Source organism: Melospiza georgiana, chromosome 6 (assembly GCF_028018845.1).
Source record: "Melospiza georgiana isolate bMelGeo1 chromosome 6, bMelGeo1.pri, whole genome shotgun sequence".
Lineage (NCBI taxonomy): Eukaryota > Metazoa > Chordata > Aves > Passeriformes > Passerellidae > Melospiza > Melospiza georgiana.
In genome coordinates, this window is record NC_080435.1 from 3922012 (window position 1) to 3948692 (window position 26681).

General features: G+C 38.6%; 1 protein-coding gene across 4 annotated transcripts; it reads left to right on the forward strand.

Annotated features, from left to right (window-relative positions):
- The first annotated feature begins 327 nt into the window (after nt 1-327).
- Nucleotides 328-25684, forward strand: PSEN1 (presenilin 1). 4 transcript variants are annotated; one of them, XM_058026505.1, is made up of 12 exons: nt 328-392; nt 2929-3072; nt 4780-4818; nt 7646-7902; nt 9173-9314; nt 12972-13039; nt 14650-14870; nt 16734-16832; nt 18093-18176; nt 18984-19157; nt 21132-21250; nt 21555-25684. In XM_058026505.1, exons 2-12 carry the CDS (start codon nt 2989-2991, stop codon nt 21708-21710), a joined length of 1443 nt encoding a protein of 480 aa, XP_057882488.1. In that variant the 5' UTR covers nt 328-392; nt 2929-2988; the 3' UTR covers nt 21711-25684. The 4 variants fall into 4 exon arrangements, with proteins under 4 accessions (XP_057882488.1, XP_057882485.1, XP_057882487.1 ...); XM_058026502.1 differs by lacking the exon at nt 4780-4818; XM_058026504.1 differs by lacking the exon at nt 4780-4818 and having other exon boundaries at nt 18990-19157.
- The last annotated feature ends 997 nt before the right edge of the window (nt 25685-26681 follow it).

The following is a 26681-nucleotide window of genomic DNA, read 5'->3' on the forward strand; positions in this document are numbered from 1 at the left end:
GTGTATTTTCTCATAAAGCCCGTCTTTATCTGGCACCAGGTTAAAAAGGTCGAGCTGCATTTCCTTGGCACGATTCCTCGCGGCTGGACTCAGCGAGTGTTCACTCTGCTGTCCAGCCAGCCTCTCCCGATCGCTGCCTGTCCTCAGTTCCCACCGCGTGTCTGGGTTCCCGGCCCTCGCTGACGGACAGCTCTCACTCAGCGTGTTCTTTGCGAGGCGCTGCCCCGTGCGCCCCTTGCCGGGGCCGGTGCGGCGGGGCCCCGGCCGGGGCGGCTCCTCAGCGCCCGTCGGAAGTGAGGTGGCGGCAGGGCGGGGCGCGGGCCGGAAGCGAGCGGGCCGGCTGCGGGCGGCGAGGAGCCGGTGGCGGAGCGCCGGGCAGGGCTGCCGTGCAGGTCCGTCTGTCGGCGGGGGCCCCGGCGGGGCGAGGGAGGGCGCGGCGCTCAGACGGGCGGGCGACGCTGGGCGGCCGGCGCGCTGCGCCACCGGGACGGGCCGGGCCCGGCCCGCTGTTCGGGCGAGCCCTGCGGCACACGCCCACGGGCCGGGGAGGGTCCCTGCCGCTCTCCTGCTGCCCAGAGCGCCGGGCTTGGCCCGCTGCTGACGCCGAGCGGGGTCGGGCCGGGGCCTGACCGCACCCTCAGCGCCGCGGAGGCCTCCCCGGGGCTGGGACCGCTGTGCCTCGGCTGCGGCGGGGCTGAGGACGGGGGTGGCGGGGGTGCCCCCAGAGCGGTGGCAGCTGCTTCTTGCTGCTCACTTGAAGGGGAAAGCACAGGTTAACCGCGCCGCGCTTGTCTGATCGATACTTGCTTTGCTTTCTCTTCTGCGAGCAGCTTACTTGGCGTGTCACCTCTGTTTATTAGGCTAAATGTAAGCGCATGACAGCGACAGTTGTAACTCCTGTTGTTCTGACCTAGGAAAGCCAAAGGAAGCAAGGAAGAACTTTTTTAGACAGGCTATTTTAACATTAACAGCTTCATTAGGAAAAAAAAATGTCTTGGTGAGTCCCTTTTCAGGTAAAACAAGCAAAGTTTCAGTTTGTGTCTGTATATACACAGTTCATTTATAAATTTCATTCATTCATAGTTACGTTTCAAATTAAAATTTTATTTATTTAGGAATATAAAATAAAGTTGTTTGGGAACATGTCCTGAATCTATTTTCAAAACAAACTGTTTTAACAAACTATCAATTTTGAGGTCTGTCATTCAAACTTTGGTGCAACTCTTCCATCAGTCACGCTTCCCTGTCTTCTGATTCTCTCAGCTTATCAGTAGCTGAGGGTTTTTTGTTTGGTGGATTTGTACTGACTTTCTTTACCAGTCTATAAGCAGGATTTTGTGGTTGGTGTTTCGTTTTGGTTTTCTCTCCACTAATTTAATTAGAATTTTAACATGCTGCTGTGTGAAAAATCTCATTCTGATAGTCCACATCTGGTTGAAAATTTTCATTTTGTTCATTGTGGTTGCCCTGTCACTGAGAAATACTACCAGTAGCAGCCTTAAAACTACATTGGTTTTATTCTGTAGCCCAACCAAAGAATTGGAGTAAAATTTTAAAAATAGGAGCAGTATAATTAATACTTATTTTCATCATCTGATCTTACATTTAAATTACTTTATAAATTAGATGTGCCCTATTTTTAATGGCAAATGTGGAAGGGAGCTGTTCTAGTGAATACTACATTTACTTTCTTTTTCCAACAGGTTGCATGCTCCCAGTAGACTTGTTAAATTGGTGTGGCTTCCTATTGGCTCTTCACTAAGTTAGCTGCCAAAGTTAGTAAGCACTGTGCCTTGGTCTTGTTAGGTACATATTTATTTGTAAATAGAGAAACAGCTTCTGTTCTGTTTATGAAAATAGGCTTAGTTCTCTCTTTAAGCACGATGCTGTCTTGCAGCGCTTGTATCTTGTTGCTGCCAAAAGTGAGAGGCTTTCTTTTGTGATGTCCTCTGTCGTAAGAATTTTTCAAGATCTCTCAATGCATTAACTGATTATACTAAAGCAGCAGAAAAATATTTTTGGGTTTTTTTTCCTGGATTTGTTTTCTTCCATTTTAGTGAATAAAATTACTGTAAAGAGTTCTGGTGAGTGCTGGAATTCACACAAGGGAGGAGCCACTTGGGATGGACTGGCACTCCACCCTTGAGGTGTATTCATTATTTATTTTTTATGTGACCAAGCCTGTGATTTATCTAGGCCGGCTCATTTTCTCTTAAAATCATTGGGCTTTTTCCTGAAATTTATTTAGGTTAGTAAAACTTCCTCTTTCCCTTGTATTGCTGTAGCTTCTTTTGTTATGGAACATATAGTTCACGTAGGACAATTTTCTCATCTGAATTTCTCCAGGAAGACCATATAAAGGTGTTATATACATGTGGCATGTAGATGTAGCTGGTACATAAAGGGAACTGAATGCATGTTAGTTCTTGAGGCTCAGCTGAAATACTGTCTTGTGTAGCACCAGGTCACTTTTGTAGCATCACAGTGTTAAGGAAATGTCTAGATTTTAGATAGTCAACTGTAACTCAGTCATCCTTGAAAATTACTGTTAAATTTATCAGCAATCCAAAACAGAACAACTTGGAGCAATTGTGCTCTGCTGAGATAAAACATGGAAGTTGTGCCCTGAGCAAGTATGCAATGCTTCTCATTTATTGCACAATAAGGAATGAAGAACTGTGTAAATTATTAGTTTGTTGCTGACAGATTTCTGTAGCTGATGAACTAATTTGATAACACTTAGAGGCCCTTATTTTTGTGCTGGAAAATCCCTATTATGACCTTAGTAGATGTGATAGTTTGATATCATGGTTAAATACAGAATGGTTGTCTTTGTTATATGTGAACTCCAGAAACTGGAGTAGGAAGGGGAGGGAAAACCTGCTCGTGTTAAGAACAAAGGTTTTTTACACATCTCTTTCCTTTCAGCATCTCAAGAAGAAAGGTCCATTTTGTGTGGAAATAAGCGATTCCCAGAGGACTGTCCCAATGACAGAGCTGTCTGCACATTTACCCCAGTTTCAGCATGGGCAGCTGACAGAAAACTTCCCTGATACCCACCTCAGCAACACCGTATGTAACAAACAATTCTAGTACCTGCTAGCAGTTAAATGGGGATGAATAAATAGTTTGTTGGGGTACATTTTATCTTTCTGAACTGTTGTGGTGATAAGCAGTGCCAAAAGGAATATGCTGCAAAATATCTGATGTTCTAAACTAGAGATAAGACCTCTCAAATAAGACCTCCCCCAGTTTAAAGTGGTGTTGGAGTGACCAAGCTATCAAGGGAAAAATAAAAAGGGGTGAGACACTCTGGTATCAAACACTGACATTTACAGTATTTAGTGAGCTCTCATGATCTGCCTGGCTGTGGTCTGCTTGGTTCACAGGTTTCTCAGTCACAGAGTTAATTTTAGTCTAGGTAGGGCTTGAAGCCTGGGTTTTGTTAGTGCTATTGCTGGAGGACTGTTCCTATGCAGGAAGAACAGCTCTGTCTTGTCTTACTTGTGAATAATTTTGAAGGTGCTCTCCTGGTTCTTGAGGTTTTGGGAGAGGAGGAATTCAAAACCTGAAGTTTTATATGATTGGTTTGAAAGACCTAAGCTCATACTTGTTGCTAAAACTATACCATTGTACCATATGTATTTTGGAAAAATCAGGTTGAGATGATCTACTTGGGTGTGGTGCTCAGGTTCTTAGACTTGTTACACTGTTCCTTGTTCCTGCTATAGCTCTTGAATATCAGGTTTCCTTGTGGCACAGAAATGCTTTTGTGAGGCTGGGCCACTTGTAATTGTGTCTATAGCAATAATTCAAGAGAATGTTCTGATTCCTGCTTCAAGTCTTCTGTACAATCAGCAGTTTAAATAGGATTTTGAAAAATGCTCAGATAAGCATCATGCTTATCAATAAAAATATAAAACATTTGAAAAATTAGAAAAGTGGGAACTTTCCTACTGCATCCCTTCTCCTTTTACTTCAGAGGAAATGAAAAAGGTTTCTTTTCCTCTTGGACAGGTGAAAGATTAATTGTTATTGAAAACTTCTGCCAGATTAAAAAGGCAGAGCTCAGTAGTAAGCTGTGGGCTCACCATCCTTACAGATAACTTGGTGGTGCTCCTTACCAGCGAAGGGTTCTATGTTCTTCTCACTAACACACTGTACTGATGAATAACTGCCACTTGTGCCTTTCCTTTCCGTGTTTAAGTAACTGTAGTTTTGATACTAAGTTATAATGGTGTTTCTCCCCTTGACACATCTACTTTGTTTTTGTACACACCTACAAAAGTCCTTTCCTGCTTAAGTATACTAGCTTCTGTGGCTAACAAGTCAGCGTGTGAAATCCCAAAGTGCTAGAATTTGCCATCTCTTCTTCTAGTCACACACTAAGAGTTCAACCTAGTGTTCAATATCTGCCACTGCATAACATCGGTGGTGTATGTGAGAACTGATGAAGTCCATGCCCACTCTCAGGCATGGTGGTCTGCTCCGGATGGATAAATCTGGATTTAATAGCTAAAAACTTCTTATCAAATGTGCTGTGTTTTTATCTCTTGGTTCAGGGGCATTGGTCTGGGTTTGCTATTAACTATTTTCCCGATAGGGAAAGAAACCACTATCATTTGATATTGATATTGTTTATTCGCCTGAAAGCGTAGTTCATAACTTACATTTGCTTACGGTGTTACAACAGGTGTTACTGACTTTTTAGCTTCAGAGTTTTCACTTTTAACTATGTCTGAGGAAAGTGAAGAGTCTGTTCCTTTGCTTCCACTTCAGCAAGAGTCCATGGCCTCTGCTCTGTTTAATACTGATCAGGTAGGATATAAGTGCACTTTGTTCTTTTAAGCAGTGGGGCACACGCATGTAACATTTAGCTACACTTTAGTAGCCTGAAAGGACAGCTTATTTTCTATCTTTAAGTGCAAATGAGAGAATAACTTGTGTAACTCTTGATGCTGATCTGGTTTTCATGCACTGTGTTTTAGTATGTAAAGGCCTTTTTTTATTACATCTTTGTTCCTAAGTAGTGAAGGGAGTAAAATGATACATATTGGTCTAATTTCTTCCATTTTTCTATTTGTTTGATATAACAGGTTTTTGTAGTGGTGTGCTTAGTTGATCAGGCTTTTCCTTTGGGTGTTTTTGTGTTTGCTCTGTGAAGCTGTAGATTTTTAATTTATTTCAATATATTTCTGTTCCAGAGATGGGGTAAGTGCTCCCTCATGCAAGACTGTTATTACAGCAGAGAAAAAGCTACACGTTCGGCAAGTGTGCAGAAACCTAAGAGCTCGGTCTGCTCTGCTTGTGCAGTTCCAAGGCTCTGTTCATCTCCAGTGTATTGTTACTTATGATCATCTTAGGCAATTTAGATGGTTAAGCTTATTGTTGTCTTGCTGTAAACTCAGAGAAATGGAGTGTTTTACTATCAAAGTGAAAAATGTTACATTTCTGCTATAATCTGTACAGAAAGAGGTTTAGTTGTAGCCAGCATTTCAGATTAATTAAACATGACCTCTTTATTTGCATTCTCCCTTATTCCCATTTCTATCTGATTTTCACTAATTGTATGTGAGGACTTTATGCAAAATGCCAAGTGATTTATAATAAATTTTTCATTTAGTAAGAAATAATTTTGATCCCAGCATCTTTTTCAATGCATATTTCAAATTAATGATACTAAATTCAATCTGAGGTTAAAACTGTGACTCTAAAAACCTGGTTGTGTCCTAGTTCTAATTGTTTAATTCAAACAATTTTAGTTTGGGGTTTTTTCTCCTCTTACATTCCAATTCCTTATTGGAAAGTGAAACAGATTTTCTTAGAGGACAGATCTTGAAACCCTGCTGAGCTTGATCCTGAGGAACCACAAAAAAAAAGGAAGGAATAGGCAGAGCATTTGGTGCATATTATTACTTTGTACTGCTTTGTAAAAAGCAAATTTTTCATAAGTTGGCAAGTTGTAAAGCTTCAACCAGGGTTTTAGCAATGTCAGTATTTACAGTTCGAAGTCCAGGGACTTGTGCTCCTTAATTACTTAAGTGCTTTTAAAAACCCCACTAGGAGTTTCTGAGTGTACTTACCGTCTTCTCTTTTCTGAGGGTGGGGCTGGGAAAATTCTGTAGAGAGAATCTCTAAAATTATTATTGATTTATTGAAAAACTGCAGTGAATTAATGAGATACAAGTCAGTAGTTATGTTTAGAAATGCTACTGAGGTCAGGTAATTAGACTTCAACATTGCACATTTAAGGAAAAAACTACCTGAGTAGGAATACTTAAGGAAAAAATCATTAGGTTATTTTCAGTGTCCTGTCTCATGTCCAGATCAATTTTAAGAAAACTGAATGATACTTCAAAGGTATTGCAAAAGGTATCATCCTTCAGTTTATTGTACATTTTAATCTAATGCTGTTTTGGTGCACTTAGTCAAACAGAACTGTTCTGCAGGAAGTAATTTAGAAGCAATGAGATTAATTTTGTAAGGAATCAAAAATATTTTTTTCTCCTATATTAAACCTCTTGAATGTGAACAGTACAGCACTGATTTTGGACATGGTAATGCACTAAAAAAATGAGTGGTCTGTATCAACTGTCACATTTTAGTGCTTGTTTAGAGTGTCTGGTAATGATTTTATTTCTTTGTAGTCCAGAAAAGATAAAGCATAGATCACGCTCCTGTTGTGCTCTCTGTATGTGCACACAACGTAGAAAAGGTGAATGCCCCCTGCTCATGGTGCTTCTTGAAGAGGGTGCAAAAGATTTGTGATACCAGGAGCTTGGAGTGCAGGTCTGATCACTTGCTAATAGGTGATGTTCCCAGTTTGTGCTTTTGCTTCCTTTGGAAGTTCACTGCTGTCTTGGTGTTTGAATTATATGCTTGATGTTTCATGTGTTACACCCTTCATGTTTCAGTAGGAAGGACAGGAAGCTCTTTCATACTTGTGATAAGAGTGATGGAATTTCTTCAATATCAATGAAAGGATGTGGCAGTAGTTTCCTTGGGAAAGAAGAAAATCTGCATGCTTAACTTTTCATGCTGAAACTTTGGGATCAAATAAAAGTTTAAAGACTGAAAATAACCTGAGGTTGATCATCATTTCTGTGTTATTTTTACTAAAAACATGAGAATACCATACCTCATGAAAATCCATTTTAATATATATTTTACTTGAGTATACTCTGGTGGAAGTAACACAGTAAAGGAAGGAGGCATTTTCTTGAGATTTTCATGGAGAGAGAATCCTAAATGTTTGGCATTATTTTTAAGGGTCAATACAGCTTATTCTTGTCAAGTTACAGGCATTTTACTGTCATGCATCCTTTTACCAGCTGCAGTTTGAATCAAGGGAGATTCCTTTATTAATCTTTTGAAATTCTGTTTGAAGGAAAGACTCTTAGATGCCACCTGCCTACTTTTGACTGTTGATGTTTTTAATGTAAATGTTTCTAACATGACCCTGCGCTCCCATTCTTTTAATAACTCTGATGCAGTTAATTACTCCTGTTTAAATCCCTGCTGTAGCAACTGTTCTTGGCAGTAAATATTATCTTACATGTTTCCTCCTCAGGGTCATCTTTAGCTTAACGTACAAGCTCATGACAGTAGAGAGTTGCTGAGGACAGTGGTGGTTTTTGTGTTGCAGAATGACAACAGTGAAAGACGTCGCCATGATAATAGTGAGCGCAGAAGAAATGACAATGCCGAGTCTGAGACCAATGGGCAGCCACAGAACAACATTCAGCGGGTGGTGGAGCAAGATGAAGAAGAAGATGAAGAGCTGACACTGAAATATGGGGCAAAACATGTGATTATGCTGTTTGTGCCTGTCACACTTTGCATGGTGGTTGTTGTTGCAACTATCAAGTCTGTCAGCTTCTATACACGCAAGGATGGACAGCTGTATGTATCAGTATTTCCCCCTATCTTTTTAGTGCACTTAGATAATTTTCTTTAAACTTCCATTTCTTTTGGGGTCTGATTCAAGCAGTGAACTTCCTCTTGCCACCATTTTCCCTTCTCCAAAGATAGTTTTGTTTTATTCCTTCCCGGAACCAGACTCTTCTCTCTGTGGTAATGTTGACATTTGTTATTTGTCTGGTGACCAGTGGGGATAATATCTTGGTTGTTACTGCTTGATTCAAATCCTCGTCCTCATTGTAATACTTTATCATGCTGTGTGGTATTTGTAAAATAAACACCATCTTGAGCCAAAGCCATTTCCCTTGTACTATGCTAGAATACAAGAGTTTTGGAAAAAGAACAAAACTAGTATTGTAAATGAAGTAGCCTATATGCCATGTTCTGGTTTGCCCATGGTGTTTGATAAAAAAATTCAAATGCAAGGGGAGTATAACTTCAGGGGGTTCACTTCTGGTGAAGTTATAGAAACTTTCCTGGCAGATGTTTCTGTAGAAGTTTTGGGATTTTGGTAAAATATAAATGTTGGCAAAAAAAACCCCAATTCCAGTGAAAGCTAATTTGAGAGAAAGGGAGCAAAGGAAGACTACTGAGCCTGTCAGAAACTGCAGCAAGTCATAGAATCACAGAATGTTAAAGAGTTAAAATAGACCTTAAAGATCAGTTCCACTGTGAGACAAAATGATTCAGAGTGTGTTTGGCTTTGAAATGTTTGTATAATATAAGCATGTCATAATTTTTTTTACAATTAGAAAAGAAAATTGTTTTCTCTCTGTCTCTCCTTCCCACCCCACAATGAAGTAGTTGCCCCAGGAGATTGTATTTCTTTACAAAAGAGTGAGTTGAGCCCATACATTGTGTTGTTGAAATCACAGGGGGAGCCTTTCATGGTGAATCCCTAGGTGAAATTCCAACTGCACTGGTCAGCACACGAGTGGTATAATGGGAGAGTGGCAAGAAACATGCAGCATGGGAGTAGCAATATCAAACTGTGGGTTGCTGTGGGCTTTATCTGCTTTACAGAGCAGAAAGCAGTAGTAAACTAAGAATGTAGGAGAGGCAGGTCTTCTAAGGAATTCAAGTTTGCCTAATATGATAATATGCCACCTTTCAAGTTTTGCCTTAGTAGAAAATAGATGTGCTTTAACAGCTCTGAATTGAAAGATTACTGCAATTTTGTTGGATGTTGGCCTCACATACCCAAAACATTGGTGCATTCAGTGTCATTTCAGTTGACTTTTTGTTTTTGTAGCATCTACACTCCTTTCACAGAAGAGACAGAGACAGTAGGACAGAGAGCCCTGAATTCTATTCTTAATGCAGCCATCATGATCAGCGTTATCATTGTCATGACCATCCTCCTGGTTGTGCTTTACAAATACAGGTGCTACAAGGTAAGTAGTTGTGCTAGTTTGATTTATTAGTACAGATTATTTAGAGAATGGAACAAAATGAAGGCTTATGAAGGAGGAATGAGTGAAAGTAGCAGAACTGGTGATGTAATTCACCATTTCAATTTTGTGGCTTCTGTTCTTTTGGCACAAAGCAGGGCAAAGGCCCAGTGCTATCACTGCCATCTGTTCTGTCAGTTAGAAATGCATTGCTTCTATTCTTTTGAAATTTTCATGCACTGAAATCTTGCTGTGGTCAAGAAATACAAAGGACAGAGTTGGCCCTATTTTGTGGGCCCCCTATCCCTCCATGTCCCCGATACAGACCTCTCCCATCAGTGTGTGTGGCTGCACACACCAAGCAGTATTTGTGTGGCAAACACAGAGACTCTAAGGCTCTTTGTGAAAGGCTTCACTCTTGTAATGACATCATCTAGGCAAGCCCAGGCTTAGCATAATTAATTGCAGTGCCACCTGCATGGGAGGAGTTGTCCAAGAAAATTCCTGGTTTGTTTTGGTCTTAATGATTCATTTGACAAGGCTTAGCCTAATAAAGCTTCTCAGTATGCGGCCAGGATCTTGAATCAGTTGTAAAACACATAGTGGGATTCAAAGGTTTACTTCATTTCATTTTGTTTTTGAGAGGAAACAGTGGTTTCGGTCTTCATGTCTGTGAGTGAAACCCCTTTACAAATTATCTGTGGAGTGGCAGGGGAAATTATTTTTGCCTGATTCTGTATACATTGTGGAATACGTTTTTTGACGTATGGACCTTCACTTTTATCATAGTGTAGTGTTACATCAGAACTGACAAAGTGTTCTTGTTAAACTGGCAATTCTCTTCATTCTGGTGAAGTCAACTACTGTGCTTTACCTAGGTTCCTTAGTAGCCACTTGGTTCTCCTCAGGTGCTGAAGGCAACAACTAGTTTTTACTAAGCTTTTCGCATTTCTGTTTTCCCTCTTAACCTTTTAAAGCACAGCCCATTTTCCTTGCAATAATAATTGTTCTACTAAAAATTTGAATTATTACATACCATAAATTTCCTGTGGTTCTATTTTATGCTAATTACACTAAATGATAAACTTATTTTTAAATTTCCTGTCAGAGTAGTTCTATGCTGCTATATCAGAATGCTGTGAAATGTAGCTATCTGCAATAAAGTTCTATTTTACATGCAGTTCTGTATGTAGATTGTAGTCCAGATTATGAGGAATGGAATTTATAATGAAAGAATCTTAAGTCTTCATCTGGTAGTGATAATTTGCTTATCCTCACAAGATTTTTTCTGAAAACTCTTTTGAAGAAAGGAAATACTACTTCAGCTTCACTGTTGTTAGTTTACTGTGGTTGTCTTGTACCTGATATGTTAAGCATGATCCTGATTCTAGCTCCTCAATCTAACTGGAAGCAACATTTTTGAAGGGGATTGTATTTGATTAGCTTTTTCTTTTTTATTTATTATTCTCTGCATTCTTCATTGTTTCACTCTGCCTAACCAAAATCTGACTGCTGTAGCTCATTTTAATTCTCTGCATCCTGCAGCTCATCCTTAATTTTTATTCAAGTTTTAGTAGGCAAGGCCAAATTTATACCAGCAATCGATTAGCATCAAAGTTGTTGTTAAATAAAGAATGAAAATTCTTTAATGAGAAGGCAGAAAACCTGTTGTGGTACCGTGCTAGGAAAACAGCGAGCAAAACTTAAAAGAAGTACTCTGGAAATGTCACTTGTAAGAAAAGAGACCCGTGATTTGGAAAATGCTGTAGCAAATGAGATACATACTGAGAATAAAGCAAACATCCTTGTGTAAAATGCCAACTTAATCTGCTCTTGAATCTACCTCCTCTACTTCTGTTGACAGTAGTTATGCAAGGTGTGTGTAGAAGTTTGCTGGACTATAGCCTTGGTGTGTGACACTGTCAGCATTCACTATTTTTTTAGGATGAAACACTACTGTTCACTTTATTTTCTCACATAGTTTAAGAGCTTACATTACAAATACAAAGACTTCAGAGAGAAGTCATGAGAGAGCTTTCTCTGCTGTTTTCTTAAAGTAGTTTCAACTAATTTTACAGACGAATAAAATGACTCTTGTTAGGTCCTTGCTTAGTAGCTTTACGAGTTGTGGAAAAATTTGGCTCTGCTTGAATCAATATATACTGATACTCACCTTTGAAATGTTCTTTCTCCCACTGTCTGTGAGTGGTGAGAGTTTAAATACTGATACAGATACTTTGGCAGTTTTCCTGCAGCATCTTTACAGGCACTGTGCTTATTGCATGTGGGAATTTCTTATGTCTTTTTGAGAACATACTAGCAAAAGCCAGTCTGTTAGATTAGGAAGTTAAATGACAAGTTTCGTTAGGTTGAAAGTTAAATCTGAACCTCTTCTGAGAAGCAGTGTAAAGGAGGAGAGTGAATGTTTCAAAAATGGCCAAAAATTTTAAAAACGCATATGAAAAATGTATAATTAGACTCAATGTACTAAATTTCTAGCTGTAAGGGCTGGATTCTTGATTAGTCAGAAAGTCCTGGTTGCATCACAAAAGTGTGATTCCTTTAGTTTTTGTACATATGCACTTTACTTTTAAGCTAATTTTTGCTAAATATTTTAAGAACATCAGATGCGTTCTACTACACATCTTTAAGAAGAGGACAAAGAGAGAACACATTTTTTTAACAGCTTCTGAATACTTTAATCTGGTGTACATATGTAGCAAATTTAGCCAGGTAATTTTCCACTGATTGTATCTGTTGTAAGCAGGATTCCTTATGTAGCTTTGATTTCTAGATTATTGCTTCTGATGGGTTGTCTACTTTTAATACTGGGTCAGGTTTTATAAAAGAGATTCTGTGCTGGGACTTTAACAAATATATCTTCATTTTCAGTTAAGAGATACTAAGACTTTACTGGAGTTAAAGGGGGCTTCAGTCGTGGTTTTTTCACTTTGCACAATAAATACCAGAAGAATGCACTTCTGTTAGTGCAAAGTTTAAGTGCCTGTTGTTTCCAGGTTTAAATCTTTGAGTGGCCTTGCTGAGTACATCACTGAACTGTTCTTTATTGAATTGTTGGGCATGTAAGTCTGCTTTCATGTCAAAATTAGGGATTATGTCTGTAGATGACTGATAAAGATTATCAAAATTCTTATATAGTGATTCATCAGTGACATTTCAGCAGATAAGTACTGAAGGTTTTTCTGGGTTCCAGCATTTAATTCTATAGCTGCGTTCTGAAAATTATTTGAAATCAGAGCAGCACAAAAATGAATCATGTTTTCCATCTGTGTTCATGCTGGATGATTCTGCTATGTTATAATGCCACTGGTATCAAAATGGTCTAAAAATACACAAACAGTAGTTTTCAATAGAGCTGAAGAACATCTACTGAAAGTTCACAAAGCACTTAAAATTCATAAGTGTAAAGTGAAATACACCAATGTGCATAGACTAAACATGAATGTAGCACCAACCAAAGAGGGATGTATCTTAAATAATTTTCTTGCTTTAAATAATAAACATGAACCAAAGAGGGAGATATCTTAAATAATTTTCTTGCTTTAAACAAAAGGAAAAATAACCTTAAAAGTCTTTTGATATATGCTAAATTTAAAATAACAAGTCTGAAAACATCTGCATTGATATCTTCTTCTCCAGGTGATCCATGGTTGGCTTATCATTTCTTCACTTTTGCTGCTTTTCTTTTTCTCATTCATCTACCTGGGGTAAGTGAACTAAACCATTAATATGCTATTTTTTCATGTATCACTTTATGTATGTATTTATTTTAGAACAAGGCCTTGAATCTTAAGAGGAATGATAGTGAGTAAGCTATTGCAATAAAATTTTTAGTTTTGTATAGTCTGATAGAGTACACATAGAAGAAAGAGTGATTCATAGGTTTATAATGCATCTGATTAGGTACAGATGGTGTGTGTGTCCTTAGGATGCATCACCAGAATAAGCACATCTTGCTTATCAGAATAAGCATATCTTGGGAGGAGCTTGTTCTGCTGACATGTCTTCTGATAACCTAATTTTTCATTGACATATGACTCAAGGGCAGTTGTTTACATCATGGCTTTGTTAGCTGTATATCCAAAGGCTGTTTGCATGGAAGTGGTGGAGTCAGCTGAAAAGAATCTACTATCTCACCAAAATATACTCAGTGCTTTTCTTCTCAAATTTGGAAGCATGCTCTTGTCCAGACATCAAGAAAATTTGGCCAAAATACTCAGTATTGTCTGAAATAAGCAGCCTCCTCAGGGTTTGTAACTAGAGTTATGTCATGAAATTATTATACTCTATATATTTTTATGCCACTTGATGACAAACACCTCTCTTTGAAGAAGCTTATTTAATTTGGTCTCTGGAAGGAGAATGTGGTCTTCCCTTCAGTCACTTATTTTTGCTAAAAGTGATCTGTGATGCCTTTTGTGGTCAGTAGTTTCTCTAACCCTAACAATGGCTTTTGAAATACAAGGCAGTTCCTTCATCTGCCCCTGCTGCCTTACAGCAGTGCTGACTTCCTTTTCCCAGAGGTTCAGAGAGTGAGGGACCAGTTGTGTAGACCAGTTGTGCATGAGGACAGTAAGGGACATCCTGTTAACACTGTACATCTCAAAGGTCAGCTGACAGCTGCAGACAGCAAGTTTGCTGGAGGAAAGTATTAGCAAATTATAGGGTTCTTAGGGTTCTTGATGAGTTGGTAACAGCAGATTCTGCAAAAAGCCTTCACAGCCATTTCTTCCCTGAGTCAGCAGAAATCACCTGTCACTTGGTGATGGCATTGTCTATTTTGGTTTTACTTATTTAGGTTCCTAATTAGTTTATAGTATTTGGTGTGACAGGGACATGGTTCATCCAAAAATATAGCTTTTTACTTCAGTGTTTATGGGGAATAATAGAATAAACATGTACCTTTAAAGTTATCAAAGCATTCTACAGGCAGCATTTTAGTAGAGATCTTTGCCTGCCTTTAAAGGTCCATTATAACCTCACGAGTTCTGATTATTCTGATTTGTAAAAGTTATGAGCATAATCAAAATGACTGATTTTGCAGTAATGTCCTTTCCTGTCAGCTTCTGCTTTGGTTGAGAAGGAAATAGAACCTTAACGAAATTTTTTGAAAAAGCAAAAGAGTAGGTGTGAAGCAAGTACTGGCAAAATGTATCCTATTGTGAAGAATAGTTAAGTATTAATTGGAGAAAAAATTTTACATTTATGCCACTATATTGAATATGAAAATTTTTAAAAGGTATTCTGAAGTTTGCATCTGTAGTTTGTTTCCATTGTTTCAAGCAAATGCCATCTATATTATTTTCCTTTTTTTTAGAGAGGTTTTTAAGACATATAATGTTGCCATGGACTACATTACAGTGGCACTCATGATCTGGAACTTTGGTGTTGTGGGAATGATTTGTATCCATTGGAAGGGTCCCCTTCGGCTCCAGCAGGCATATCTCATTATGATCAGTGCTCTCATGGCCTTGGTGTTCATTAAGTACCTTCCTGAATGGACTGCATGGCTTATCCTGGCTGTCATTTCAGTCTATGGTAAGTTTGGGAGCAAGGCACAGTTGTAGATCCTGTGGTGGGAATTTCTTTTATTCCCTGACTTTTCCAATTACCTGACTAGACCTTAAAAAAAAGTATGTGTGTGTGTGTGTGTGTATCATCCAAAGCAGCAGATAAGGTGATTACAGACTTAATAAATAAGATCATGGTCCTAAACTGAGATCAGTTCTCTGCAGTTGGGCTCTGTATTACTGTATGATCCCATCTTCTTTCATGTTTCCTGGACTCTCTAGATTCTTTGAGGAGGAGAGCTGAACTAATTCAAGAGAGAAGAATTGAGAGAGACCCATTTTGGTGGTTTTTATGAAAGTGGAGAGCTTTCAGCTTCTCATTTTCCCCAAGAATCTTTGGAATCCCTTGTACATTCCGAATTTAGGAGCTTGTTGTTTCTGTACAGTCCCATGCAAATATAGATTTGCCCAGCCTATGAATTGCTCAAATTTGTGAACATAGAAGCAACAACCTGATCCATACCTGGTAATATAGTGAGAAAGAAGGAAGGATTAAGAGCAGTTTGCATTGCTCAAAGTCATTTTATATTTAGAAGGATATGGTTGTGAGATCTGCTTCATTGACTTTTTTTATTATTATTATTATTATTCATTGTAGTTGTTGCGTACTGCTCTTTTTCAGAATGATGGCTGAGAGAGACCTAGCTGTAGTTTTTCCATAAAGCTTTAGGGGGCACTGAGCACTTGGTGAGAAGATCACTGTATCCTAAATACTGATTTAATTTCCAGGCAAGACTAAAATTCAGTTACTTAGACATAATTAAAACATTACAGTTAAGTGAAGATGTGCTCTTAATTTGAATTTTTTTGGAGGCATGTAAGTGTGCTGAGTGTGTGCTCTCATAGTCACTGATCATGATAAAGACTGAGAATCTGTCCAGATGTAAGTGCAGGGGTTGATAAGATTTGATTAGCTCTGATTCATCAGTGTATTCCTTAAGTGTCCTCTTCCTTCAGGGAGAGGAAAATTGTCCCTTGTGTGTATGCTTATGGATCACAAAGCACATTAAGAAAAACTTCCCATCCTCCCACCCCATTTCCACCCTTTCTGCAACTGGAACAAATCTGAGTGCTTCAAGCATTCAGCCTTTATTGAGTGATAGCAAAACTAAATTACTTGAGATCGAGTTCCAAGACCATGATATGGTTGTTTTGGGTAAAGGGGATGTAAGTTTTCAAAGCCTGCAACCCCAGGAGTGGGGTTTTTTTCTGTACTGGAGTGGGACCAGCAGTGGTGCCAGAGCAGTTGGCTCAGGTGCAGAAGGTCTGCTCTGAGCAGCACAAAGCTCCTGACTAGTCAGCTGTTCCTTTCAGTGTCAGATTGAGTTTCAAATTAATTTAAAGACATATGGTGAGTGGACAAGTGCAAAAGGCAGTAGCAATGTTAGCTCTCTGTCCCAATATGCCTATTTCACAAGAAGTAGGCTTCCCCTGTTGTCTTAAAATTTCTTTTAGTACTAAACCTAGATTACAAAAATCTTTCCTAATAGAAGGCAAGCTTGGGTATTTCTAAGATGGTAGTTGAAGAGTAGCTTTCTTGAATTATTCACATGTCAGCATATAAACACAGGTACATTTCCAGTTGCATAATATCTTAAGTGGGGAATATAATGTTTTAAAATTTGTATGCATATTACAGTAATATGTAAAATAGGTTGCATAACTGAGAATATTAAAAAGCTTTGCTGTAGGATATCGAATTGTGGCCAATGGCAGTCTTCAAAATCCTTAGTCAGGGTGAATTTTGTTACTTCAAGTCTCTCCAAGTGTTATAGAAAAGAAACATAACTATGTCTGCAGGGATGTCACATCTGTTTGCTTTTTCTTCCAGATTTGATTGCTGTCCTGTGTCCTAAAGGTCCTCTTCGAATGTTAGTTGAGACAGCTCAAGAGAGAAACGAAACTCTCTTTCCAGCACTTATTTACTCCTGTAAGTACATTTTGTTATTCTTTAAGCTTGCAATCACACACTCATCTGAAGCAATCTTCTCATTTGTCTGGGTTTAATAAGATGCTTTTCAGCTGAATTCTTGATCTGTTCACTTGGGCCTCAGTTTTCGTTTCACTGTTGACTGAAAAATGTGAAACATCATCTGACTGAGACATTTCAAGATAAAAACCAGCATGTTTTGTTCCAAAACACAAACAGGAAGAATGGTAACAGACCTTGTTTTGGATAAAGTACTATGTCCTTAGGCTGTAAATTAAGCCTGTTCAAAGGGAACAATTGTTTCCAGAAAATATTTACCAGCTTTCAGTCCTTAAATAACCTGTGTCTTAGTATAAGAAATGTGAGAAATTACTAGAAGGAGGTTTGTTTGTGTGACTGTTTTCTCAATGGCTTGTCCTTTTTGGCAAATTGTTTCTCCCTGCAGTTGTGAAAAATAACCTATTGAATTAAAGTTGCTGCTGTGACCTGTGTATCAGTTAGTGCATAATTCCATTGTTTGTGAAGTTCCATGTTGCTGCTTGTAGTCACGTGGATAACAGTGAAAGAGGCTAATCAGAAGCCATTATGCTGCTGGTGCTCCAGACAGGCCTGTATTTGGAAGCAGGAAGTGTGCTGCACACTGGCCACTTCAGGGACAAGCTTACACTGGAGAAAGGGGAGCACTTTCTTTATCTGTCACACTTGCACAGCGTCAATAAAATGTGGCATAGCTGCCTGTTACTCTGTTTTGTGAGAGGAGTGGTTAACACTGAGAGCTTGAATTAAGAAACACCTTTTATATGTAACAACATTTGGTTACCTCCAGATTGGAGGATTGTTTGTGATGGAGAAGGCAGAGAACAATTAACTTTGATGTAGATACTGCCTCTGAATTGTCAGAACTCTGTAACAGTGTTTAGAGACCTTTTTACTTGCAGATAAAAGAACTGATTAAGGAAAAAAAGTAAAGGGAGCCTTATATGTAGAAATAATTTGTCTGGCAACAGCTGTTGCCTTTTTTTTTCAAAATCTAGTAGAAATAAAATTTTATTCACCAGTTTTTGTAAATGTGTTGTTGCTGGTACTGGCTATGTTCCAGATATTATTGTACTTTAATGAGAGTAAAATTGCCTGTTGGAAAAGATAGTTGTATCCAAAAAACCATGGAAAATGAGAAATAATGGATTGATGCTATCTCAGAATTTCATACATCTGAAGATAAAATTAGCTATGCTGTTGTGATTTGCATTTCTTTGATAGCAACAATGATATGGCTTGTGAACATGGCTGAGGAAGATCCTGAAGCCCAGCGGAAGTCCAAAAACTCCGCTTTTGATAAACAAGGTGAGCTTTGCTTTGACAAACCTTTGTCACTTTATTGGAATACATGTTTATGGATACTTGTCTTTCAGTTTTTTAAGAGTCCTGGGTGCTGTAGAAGAGTGAAAGTATGGAGGCCTAATTAAGAATGATGGATCTGTCAAGACTTGAGATATTGTTTACTTATTGTGCAGTGAATGTTCTTGCATTCATTTTTCTGGGTACTGGGATCTTGGTGTTGAAATGACTCCATATAAAACCATCAACTGAGCTCAACTGCTTGTCAAACTGGGATGATACAGTATAGTACCAACCCATTTATATTTGTGTTAGACAGAAACATGCCTAGCCCTTTTGGCTATGCAGATAGTGTTTAAAATGTGGAGTTTGTTTATTTATATGTGTTACTAAAGCAGAGTGCAGTTTCTGAAGCTTTCAGTAAAGTTTTCTGTTTCACTGGAAAATTAAGCTGCCAATGTCAAGTAAAAAGCTAATTAAATATTAGATGGTAGTTTATTCCTTAAATTGTGATCTTTGTTAGGTCACTACAGAACTTCCACTTTCATGTGGATGTACTCCTGAATACTAGGACTTGAGTGCAGCATGTAGGTGCTGTGACTGTAGAGTGTATATTGACTCCTGAATGTTTAAGTAAATATTAAAATCCTAAGAGAGGAAGTCTTGTGATTGCATGTGCTAGTGTTAGATGTTGCTAAGTATTATGGAATACTTCATTCTATCTTGTTCTTCTGTGATCTTATATGTGGAGAGACTTTCATATTTTAGAAGGCACATTTTTGGAGGAGTCTTAAATGCCTTTCTTCCTTTGAGCTCCAGCAAGCCGGGCCCAGAATGAAGATGCTGAAGCAGATGATGGTGGCTTTAGTCAGGAATGGCAGCAACAGAGGGACAACAGAATAGGACCCATTGAATCAACACCTGAGTCACGTGCTGCTGTTCAGGCTCTACCCAGTAACTCTCAAACAAGTGATGACCCTGAAGAACGTGAGTGTGGGCTGCTGTGTCTGAAAAGCTTACTAAATCTGAAGCTAGTCAGTCAGGCATCCTGAGTGCACACATGCAGGATTCTGTGAGCTATTAGCAAGCTGAAACAATGCTCTTGCTCCTGATGAATACTCATGTGCCTCATAGGAATAATGGTGTTGTTTTTTGATAGTATTTCATTTTGTTGCAGGGCTGAGTAATATTGACCAAATTGCTCTTTGGTTTGATACACAGACTCAAAACTTTAGTTGCACAAGCTGTTTTCAGACCATTACATGGTCAGTTGCATTAGCCTCTGTCTTTTTCATGCAGTGTTCTGCTGTGTGTCACCTCTTTTGGATTTTAGGCCCTGCAAATGGAGTCATTAACAGGTTTTTTTATGCCTCAAGATTAAACTGCTGTGATCCACTTGGTAGGAAGCAATATTTAAAACCTGATTGGAGGCTGAAATGAATGCAGAATGCAGTGGGCTTGCTTAGTTTTGTCCAGCATCTTGCTAAGGTGAAATATCTTTGGAAAGTGTATGATATCAGTGCTCAGATACCTGTTTTAACAGACTCATGATTTCCACTTGGAGTTCAAGCTGCTGTTAGATATGCAGAGCTCTAAATAAATTAGGGTGTGCCTGTTGTGTGATACTGCCATATTTTAGCCGGTGCAGCTGCTTCCTCTGATGATCAGGTGCTCCTCTGTTTAAAAATACAGAGACTTCTACTTTAAGAACAGTTTTAAAATTTACTTCCTAAAAAAGTCCAAATTCAGCATAGTGCAAATGCTTTTTAATTTCCAGAGCTTAAAAAAATAACATTGTGATGCAAAAAGTCTATCAAGCTCTCTCAATTAATTTTTGAACTGAAACTCTCATCTGCCCAGGCTAATAATTTTCTCCTGCTTGTATTCCAGCAGTGAGTAGTAATGATCCAGTCAGACTTGTCAGCCAGCATTATTTTACTAAAGTCTGGAGCGCCCAAGGCCTGTTTCAGCAGTTTAAGGGTGTTTTAGTGCTTAAGAGCTTTTCATGAATGCACTGTTCTAGGCATTTTATTGGAGCCTGTTGAAAGAGAGTAGGGTTACCTTTTTTTTCCATTCATTTCCTCCCTTTTTTCCTTTCCTCTCCCCCCACCTTCATAATTAATCAAACATCCACCCATGTTTTGATGTTCTTAGTTCCTCGTGGAGCTCCAGAGTGAGCATTGGGCTGGACTGTAGTGTGGTGGGAAAGTAATCAGTAGGCCAGGTGAAAACAGCTGGTCACCTGATGCTGGCCCTTCTTACACTCAACACTCAGAACATGAACTGGTATTCAGGAAATCTTACAGTGCTTGCAGAAATAATTGAGTATTGTGCTTCCAGAGTTGTTGCTAAAGTGGTAATTACTGTATAAAAGAATAAGAGAGAATGAATTTTCCTGAATCTCACATCTTGGACTAAGTATCTTGAGTTTTTGCCTTTGTGATATGCTCTGTACTTAGACACAAGTGCTTTTAAGAACTACCTGCATAAGAATTCCCTAGGAAAATTGGGAAGGCAGTAGAATATTTCGCAGTTTATAGGTTTCTAACTGGCAAATAATATATCTTGTGCAAGGGATTTATTTTTCCCCCTCCCTCAGCCAGTTCAAAGGAATTGTTCTTTAATATTCTGTTGAATATGACAAGACAACCAAAAGTGGATACCCCTCCACAAATAAAATTACAGATATCTGAGTTTGTATATACTGCAGTTATAGGAAAATAGGAGAATAGGGAAATTCTAATTAAAGGGCGAATTAATGGAGTAATGTAGTGTTTCTTAGCCATCTTGTTTCACAGGAGTTTATCACTTGATTCAGGAATGGTACTAATTCTGAAAATAGAATGTTATTTTTAGCAAGTCTTGTTAATAGTTAATGTAAATATGTATTATTCTTCGATAATTACTGACATGTAATATTAGTAGGCTGATACTTAATGCTGCCATATGTTCACTTTGCAGGAGGAGTAAAGCTTGGTTTGGGAGACTTCATTTTCTACAGTGTCCTTGTTGGCAAAGCTTCTGCAACAGCAAGTGGGGACTGGAACACAACTTTAGCATGTTTTGTAGCCATATTAATTGTGAGTATAATGTAAAATTATAATAGGGATAGTTTCTTATGTTCATGAAGGACAAAGTTGTAACTGCTGCATTTTGTCTTTGATCTTGTTTATTGGGTGACCAGACTGAAAACTGGTGAGGACTTTAGCTGTGATTTTCATTGGCTGTACATCTGTCACTAAAGCCTTTAATTTAGGAAGACATAAAACATAACCTGTAGCATTAATATTTATACATATATGTATTTTATATAATTTTTTGCTTGTCAGAGTTCCCTAATTTCTTCCTATGTCTTTTGTGTTTTGTTTTTTTTCTTCCCCTCAGGGTTTGTGCCTTACACTTCTGCTTCTTGCCATCTTTAAGAAGGCCTTACCAGCTCTTCCAATCTCCATAACCTTTGGGCTAGTTTTTTACTTTGCAACAGATAACTTGGTGCAACCGTTCATGGACCAGCTAGCATTCCATCAATTTTATATCTAGCAGACATGATTCTGAAATGGATATTTGTAGCAAATCTGGGAGGAGGAGAAATGGTTCCCCTCAGTTCTCAAGTGAGACTGAAGTATTCCAAGGCGGAATCATTAAAGCTTCCTCCGATGGTGGTTTTGGTTTGGTTTTTTCCTGAGACAACTGCTGCACTGGGCACCATATGATTTTTCCTGTGTGAAAGTGGCTTCTTCCTGACGGCCAGTCTAAGCCAGGTGCTGTTATATCAGAGGTCATCTGATATACATATCTCTGGTAAGGACCACCTGTGTGAAAATTGCTAATGCTTCCACCAGCAGTGTAATTTCTTACTACAGGCTGATTGTTTTCACAGCGCTAAGGGTGCTCAGGACTTCCTTGATGTTAACAGAGGAAGCTGACAAATCCCATGGAGCTTGTCCCTGTAACTGCTTGAAGAGAAAGAGCCCAATCTGGACTTCTTCAGCAGTGATGTTCTGACAGTGGAGCCCTGAGTGTGCAACAGGAAAGGACTTTGTAGCAATTTGACAAAGGGAGACAGTATTGTCACTCTAAGAGTGCTCCATGACTTCATAGCCTCTGTGCCTGAGTGTATTTGGTTTAGTAAATATAAAAGTTTTTTTCTTTTCCCACACTGGAACTAGAGCCTCTTCTCAGTTTTAATACTTTGCATTCTCAAGCATGGAGTGCACCTTCTTACACCTGCTCCTATTTAGCTGCTTAGACTTGGACTGAATTATTTGGCAGTAGAGGATCATAAGGCCCTAATTTGGATCCTCCATTCTAAAAGGTTAATAAACTACATTAAAAAGCAGTTTGGGGACTTGACTCTTTGTGCTTTTGCAAATCATTTTGCTAGAACACCATTTCAAGCCCCATGTTTGAAAATAGTCACTAACAGCACGGACTGCATCACTGGTGGATGTTCCTTTTTGTCGACATTCTTATGAAATAAGTAGGTGTTTGCAGCAATCCCAGATGGAGTTTAGCTTGCCAGATCTAGAGATCAAAGTGCTATTAGGAGCTCTTCTATTGCCCCACTGAAATCCTTGGTCATCAAAAACATGGTTTAGAGTTCTGTTGACCTGGTCAATAAAAATATTGGTCACTAAGCTGTCTAACACCTCAGGCTGGGAAGGATATTTTTGTGCAGTATCTTTATTGGTGAGGATGCTTAAGTTAGGTGAGAGATTGCTTACTGTCACTAAGGAGCAAAATTCGTGACCCTCTTCACTTTAATTACCTCTCTTGTGAGGAACTGGTGATTGACAAAATGAAAGACAATTCAATATCAGTGAAAAGAAGATAGGAGATTTTGAACTTCTTATAAGAAGAGTCTGTTCAAACCTTAAAACTGCTAAACTCTGATTTCTTCTTCCTCATTTGAAAGAACTCATTTATGAATAATTGCTTGGAAATTAGATGGGTGAGATGAAGTTGGTTTTGCCATAAATTCTTACTGTGTACAAGTAATGTTTTTTCTTGGGAGCCATAGGGAGTAGATGGACATTCTATTTTACTTGCATCTTGATACTGGAGTCCTTGCCAAGTGGAGCAACTGTCAAAATCCTAACACTAGCTCGTTTTACCTTTTTTTCCTGGGGTTTTGTTTCAGTGCCTATAGATTCATAGGACTGAAACATAAGAGATGCTCACCAACCATTGCCCTAGTAAAGAAAGAAAGACTGTGATGTATAAATCTGCTTTAAAACTAAGAAAGCCTTTCTTTGGTTGTCCTTGGTGTAATGTATGTCTTTTCCAGTATGACTTGTTAACTAGTGTTAGCATTTACATTTTCATTAAATACATTGTCTTGTCTCATCTAAAGTACTTTCATTCATCTCATTTGTGTGCTGATTCATTGTGGATAGCATTAATAAACCAACTATATCAAAATTGCTTACAGTGACTTTTCAAGTCAAACTTGTTTGTGTTTTCTAGTTTAAATTACTGTTCCATATGCAATGAAGTCTGACTTAAAACAGGTTGGTTGGTGAGGGGTTTAGAGATTTCTGTTGTCGTTTTTTGATTGTTTTTTGTGTTTGGGGGGTTTTTTAACAAGACTTTGACTTGTTTTTATACCATTGTAACTTGTTCTTTTCCTGAGCATTATATCTAAAAAAATAAAATCCCTCATGTGTTTTATTGGGCATCCCAGTTATAGTTCCATTGTATAGAACAGGTTCACTAGGAGTTGGCATTGCTGGCATTTATGTATCTGAGCTGGCTCTCAGTTGAGGGTTGTTACTTAAATGCAGAAGTCATCTCTCTTATTTCTTTTTCGGGTTCGACATGCACCAGGGGAGCATCAGCTCCATTAAGAGTTGCTTTAGAATGTGTAGAAATGTACAAAAGCCTTTTCACGTACTTGAATGGATGTTAAATGTGCAACCCAAGGAGGAGCTGAGAACCTTCCACTGCTGGACTGCCAGTCTTCCATTTCCCAGAGCTGCTTCTGTTATTCTGAAGTGTTAATTTCTGAGCTAGTGTAGAGTTACAATGGTGGAGACTATAAAATTTGTATTCACAGAAGCTGTTCAAGTTTGTGTGGAATCTCAAAATAAGTTTAGAAGGGAAATTGCTTTTATAAGCAGCTGTATGTTAAAGTACATTGTTTATTACCAGGTCTTAGGTATACCTTCAAAAACCAGATGAAATTTTCTAGATTTGCCTTCTCAGGCCAAATCATGGTAGCTTATGTTTCAGATGAGATCTTGCAGCTAAGGATTATCTCAGAATGTAGGTCCAAATACGGTTTAGTTGCCAATAGGTTTTGTTTGCATGTGGGTTGTTACTACACAAGAGTGAAGGTTGTGTCACTTTTCTTTGTCTTGAAACACCGATCTAAGTTGAGGATTCACCTCGGTTAGATTGTTGTAACCGAAAGATTTCTCATAAGTAGTCTGCATTTTTTGAGAGAGTTTCCATTATTATTAAATTAGTATGTTAATGACAGTGCATAGCTCTGAAAGAACTATGCTGTAACCTGAGTAGATTCATCCCTTCTGTGCTCAGGCAGATGGACTTGTAGCTGTTGTGTGGCTGTTCCAGTGGTCATACTTTGAAACTGGCTATCACAGTAGCTTTCTCCCCCCATTCAACTCACATCAGTAGGTCTCCTTCTTTGGCTAAGATTCAATTCAATATATAAATGAGAAGGCATAATAGTTTTCTTAAATTCCAGGCACTTCATTTGTCTCTATTTTTTTCCCTTTTATGGGAGGATTTAATCCAGGGCCAGAAAGAGACTCCTGGAAGTTGGTTTTACAGCAAAAGGCTTAGGGTGCTGTTGTACCTGTGTATGGCTGTTATGGTCACACTCAAATTCAAGTGTCATCTGTGTAAGGTGCATCCTGAAGGTGTAAGAATTTGATACTGCAACACATTCACAATAGTTTTGGATGGGTAGATGATGACTTCTTTGAGCCAAAAAAATCAAGGGCTGTGCTCCACTACAAATGGCTGATCTCAATGTACAAAGCAGACACAGGCTACTTCAGGCATGGGAGGCTGGTGCTTCTTGGATATACACATATATATCTGTACCTATAGACATACAGATTCATGGACTGTGGACCTGTAGATGACAACTCTTCTGCCATTAGTGCAGTCAAGGATTAAATATGCAGAAGGAAATTTTGGGTTGATGGTACTGTTCAACAAAACTTATCAAAATGCTTTATTTCAAAAATTACTTCTGACAATGCTGTTGAAACAAGTTTAATAGACTGTGGAATATGTCTGCACTGTGGTTGCAGCTCAGTGGTAACTTGGTCATTGGAAATGTTGAAATAAACTAGAATGGAATTATTTTACACTCAAAGCATTTGCTGTTTTCTTTTTTACAGACACTGGTTTGTACATAACTTGAATTAAATGTGAATGTTTTTTAAACATCTTTCTGGTTCTTGATAAGATATCGTTTTGATAGATTATTGCAAATTTTCCTGTATTTGTCTAATTATTAAAATAAAAGTTGCATGGATCCTGATTTATCTTGCTTTTACTACATTATTTTAAAGCCATCACTTAAAGCTCTTGGAGGCATAAGCACTGTAGTTATTTTTATTCAGCATTTAATGAGTAAGATTCCTTTCTTAAGGCGTTTTAAGTTGCTGCTGTATTTCCTACCAATAGAGTTTCAACTGATTTTTGTAGAATTACTTTCTTCTAAAACCTACTTTTTGTGTTCCTTTAAAGAGTCAGTCAAAGCCTGTTGCAAACGCACCCATAAGGTATAATTAAGGCATGAAAAATGAGATTATACTGAAACACCAGCTGGTACAATGAAGATTACCAGAAAAATACATAGGATGTTCAGAAAGAAAACACTTCATGAACAGTGTTGTGTATTGTGTATTGTTACTTTGAAATTGATTTTTTATCAATATGATTGAAACGGAGCTTTGGGGTTTTTTCATTGTTTTGGAAAAGTATTCACTGCAAAGTTCAAATTTGTTTGAGTTGACGAACTTCTGTTGAAGACAGTTTGGGGGTTTTTTAGGGGTTTAACCTTTGTCTCTACATGAAAGGCCTAAAGAGAGGTCCATCCTGGTAAGTAGAAAGTAACGTGCAGGTGGTAGAAGGCCCATGTGGGTGAGCAGGGAGCTCCTCACTGAGCCCAAACAGCAAGTGGGGAAGAGGTGGGAGCAGGGGCAGGTGACCCAAACGGAGCATAGAGTTGTTTTCTGGTCTTGCAGGAATAGTGTTAAGAAAGCAAAGGCCCCTCTAGAATTGTATCTGACTGGAGATGGAAAAGGCAAGAAGGGAGGCATTCTGCAATTATGGGAAGGCATTTTACAATTATGTAATGGCAAAAGGAAGACTTGGGAAGAACTTGGGCAGAAGGTGCTCCTCTCCCCCACCCCTGCTGTGGGGCAGGTCCCTTGTGACAAAGGACATGGAGAAGGCTGTGGTACTTGTTGCCTTCAGCCTATTGGTGGGACGGGCTTTTAAGAATCCCATATCACTGAGACCAGAGGGAAA

Coding starts and splice junctions, on each gene's coding strand:
- PSEN1 (XM_058026505.1), top strand. CDS start 2,989: ATGACAGAGCTGTCTGCACATTTACCCCAGTTTCAGCATGGGCAGCTG. Junction 13,040..14,649: donor TTCTCATTCATCTACCTGGG/GTAAGTGAACTA, acceptor CCTTTTTTTTAG/AGAGGTTTTTAAGACATATA. Junction 14,871..16,733: donor GGCTGTCATTTCAGTCTATG/GTAAGTTTGGGA, acceptor TTTTTCTTCCAG/ATTTGATTGCTGTCCTGTGT.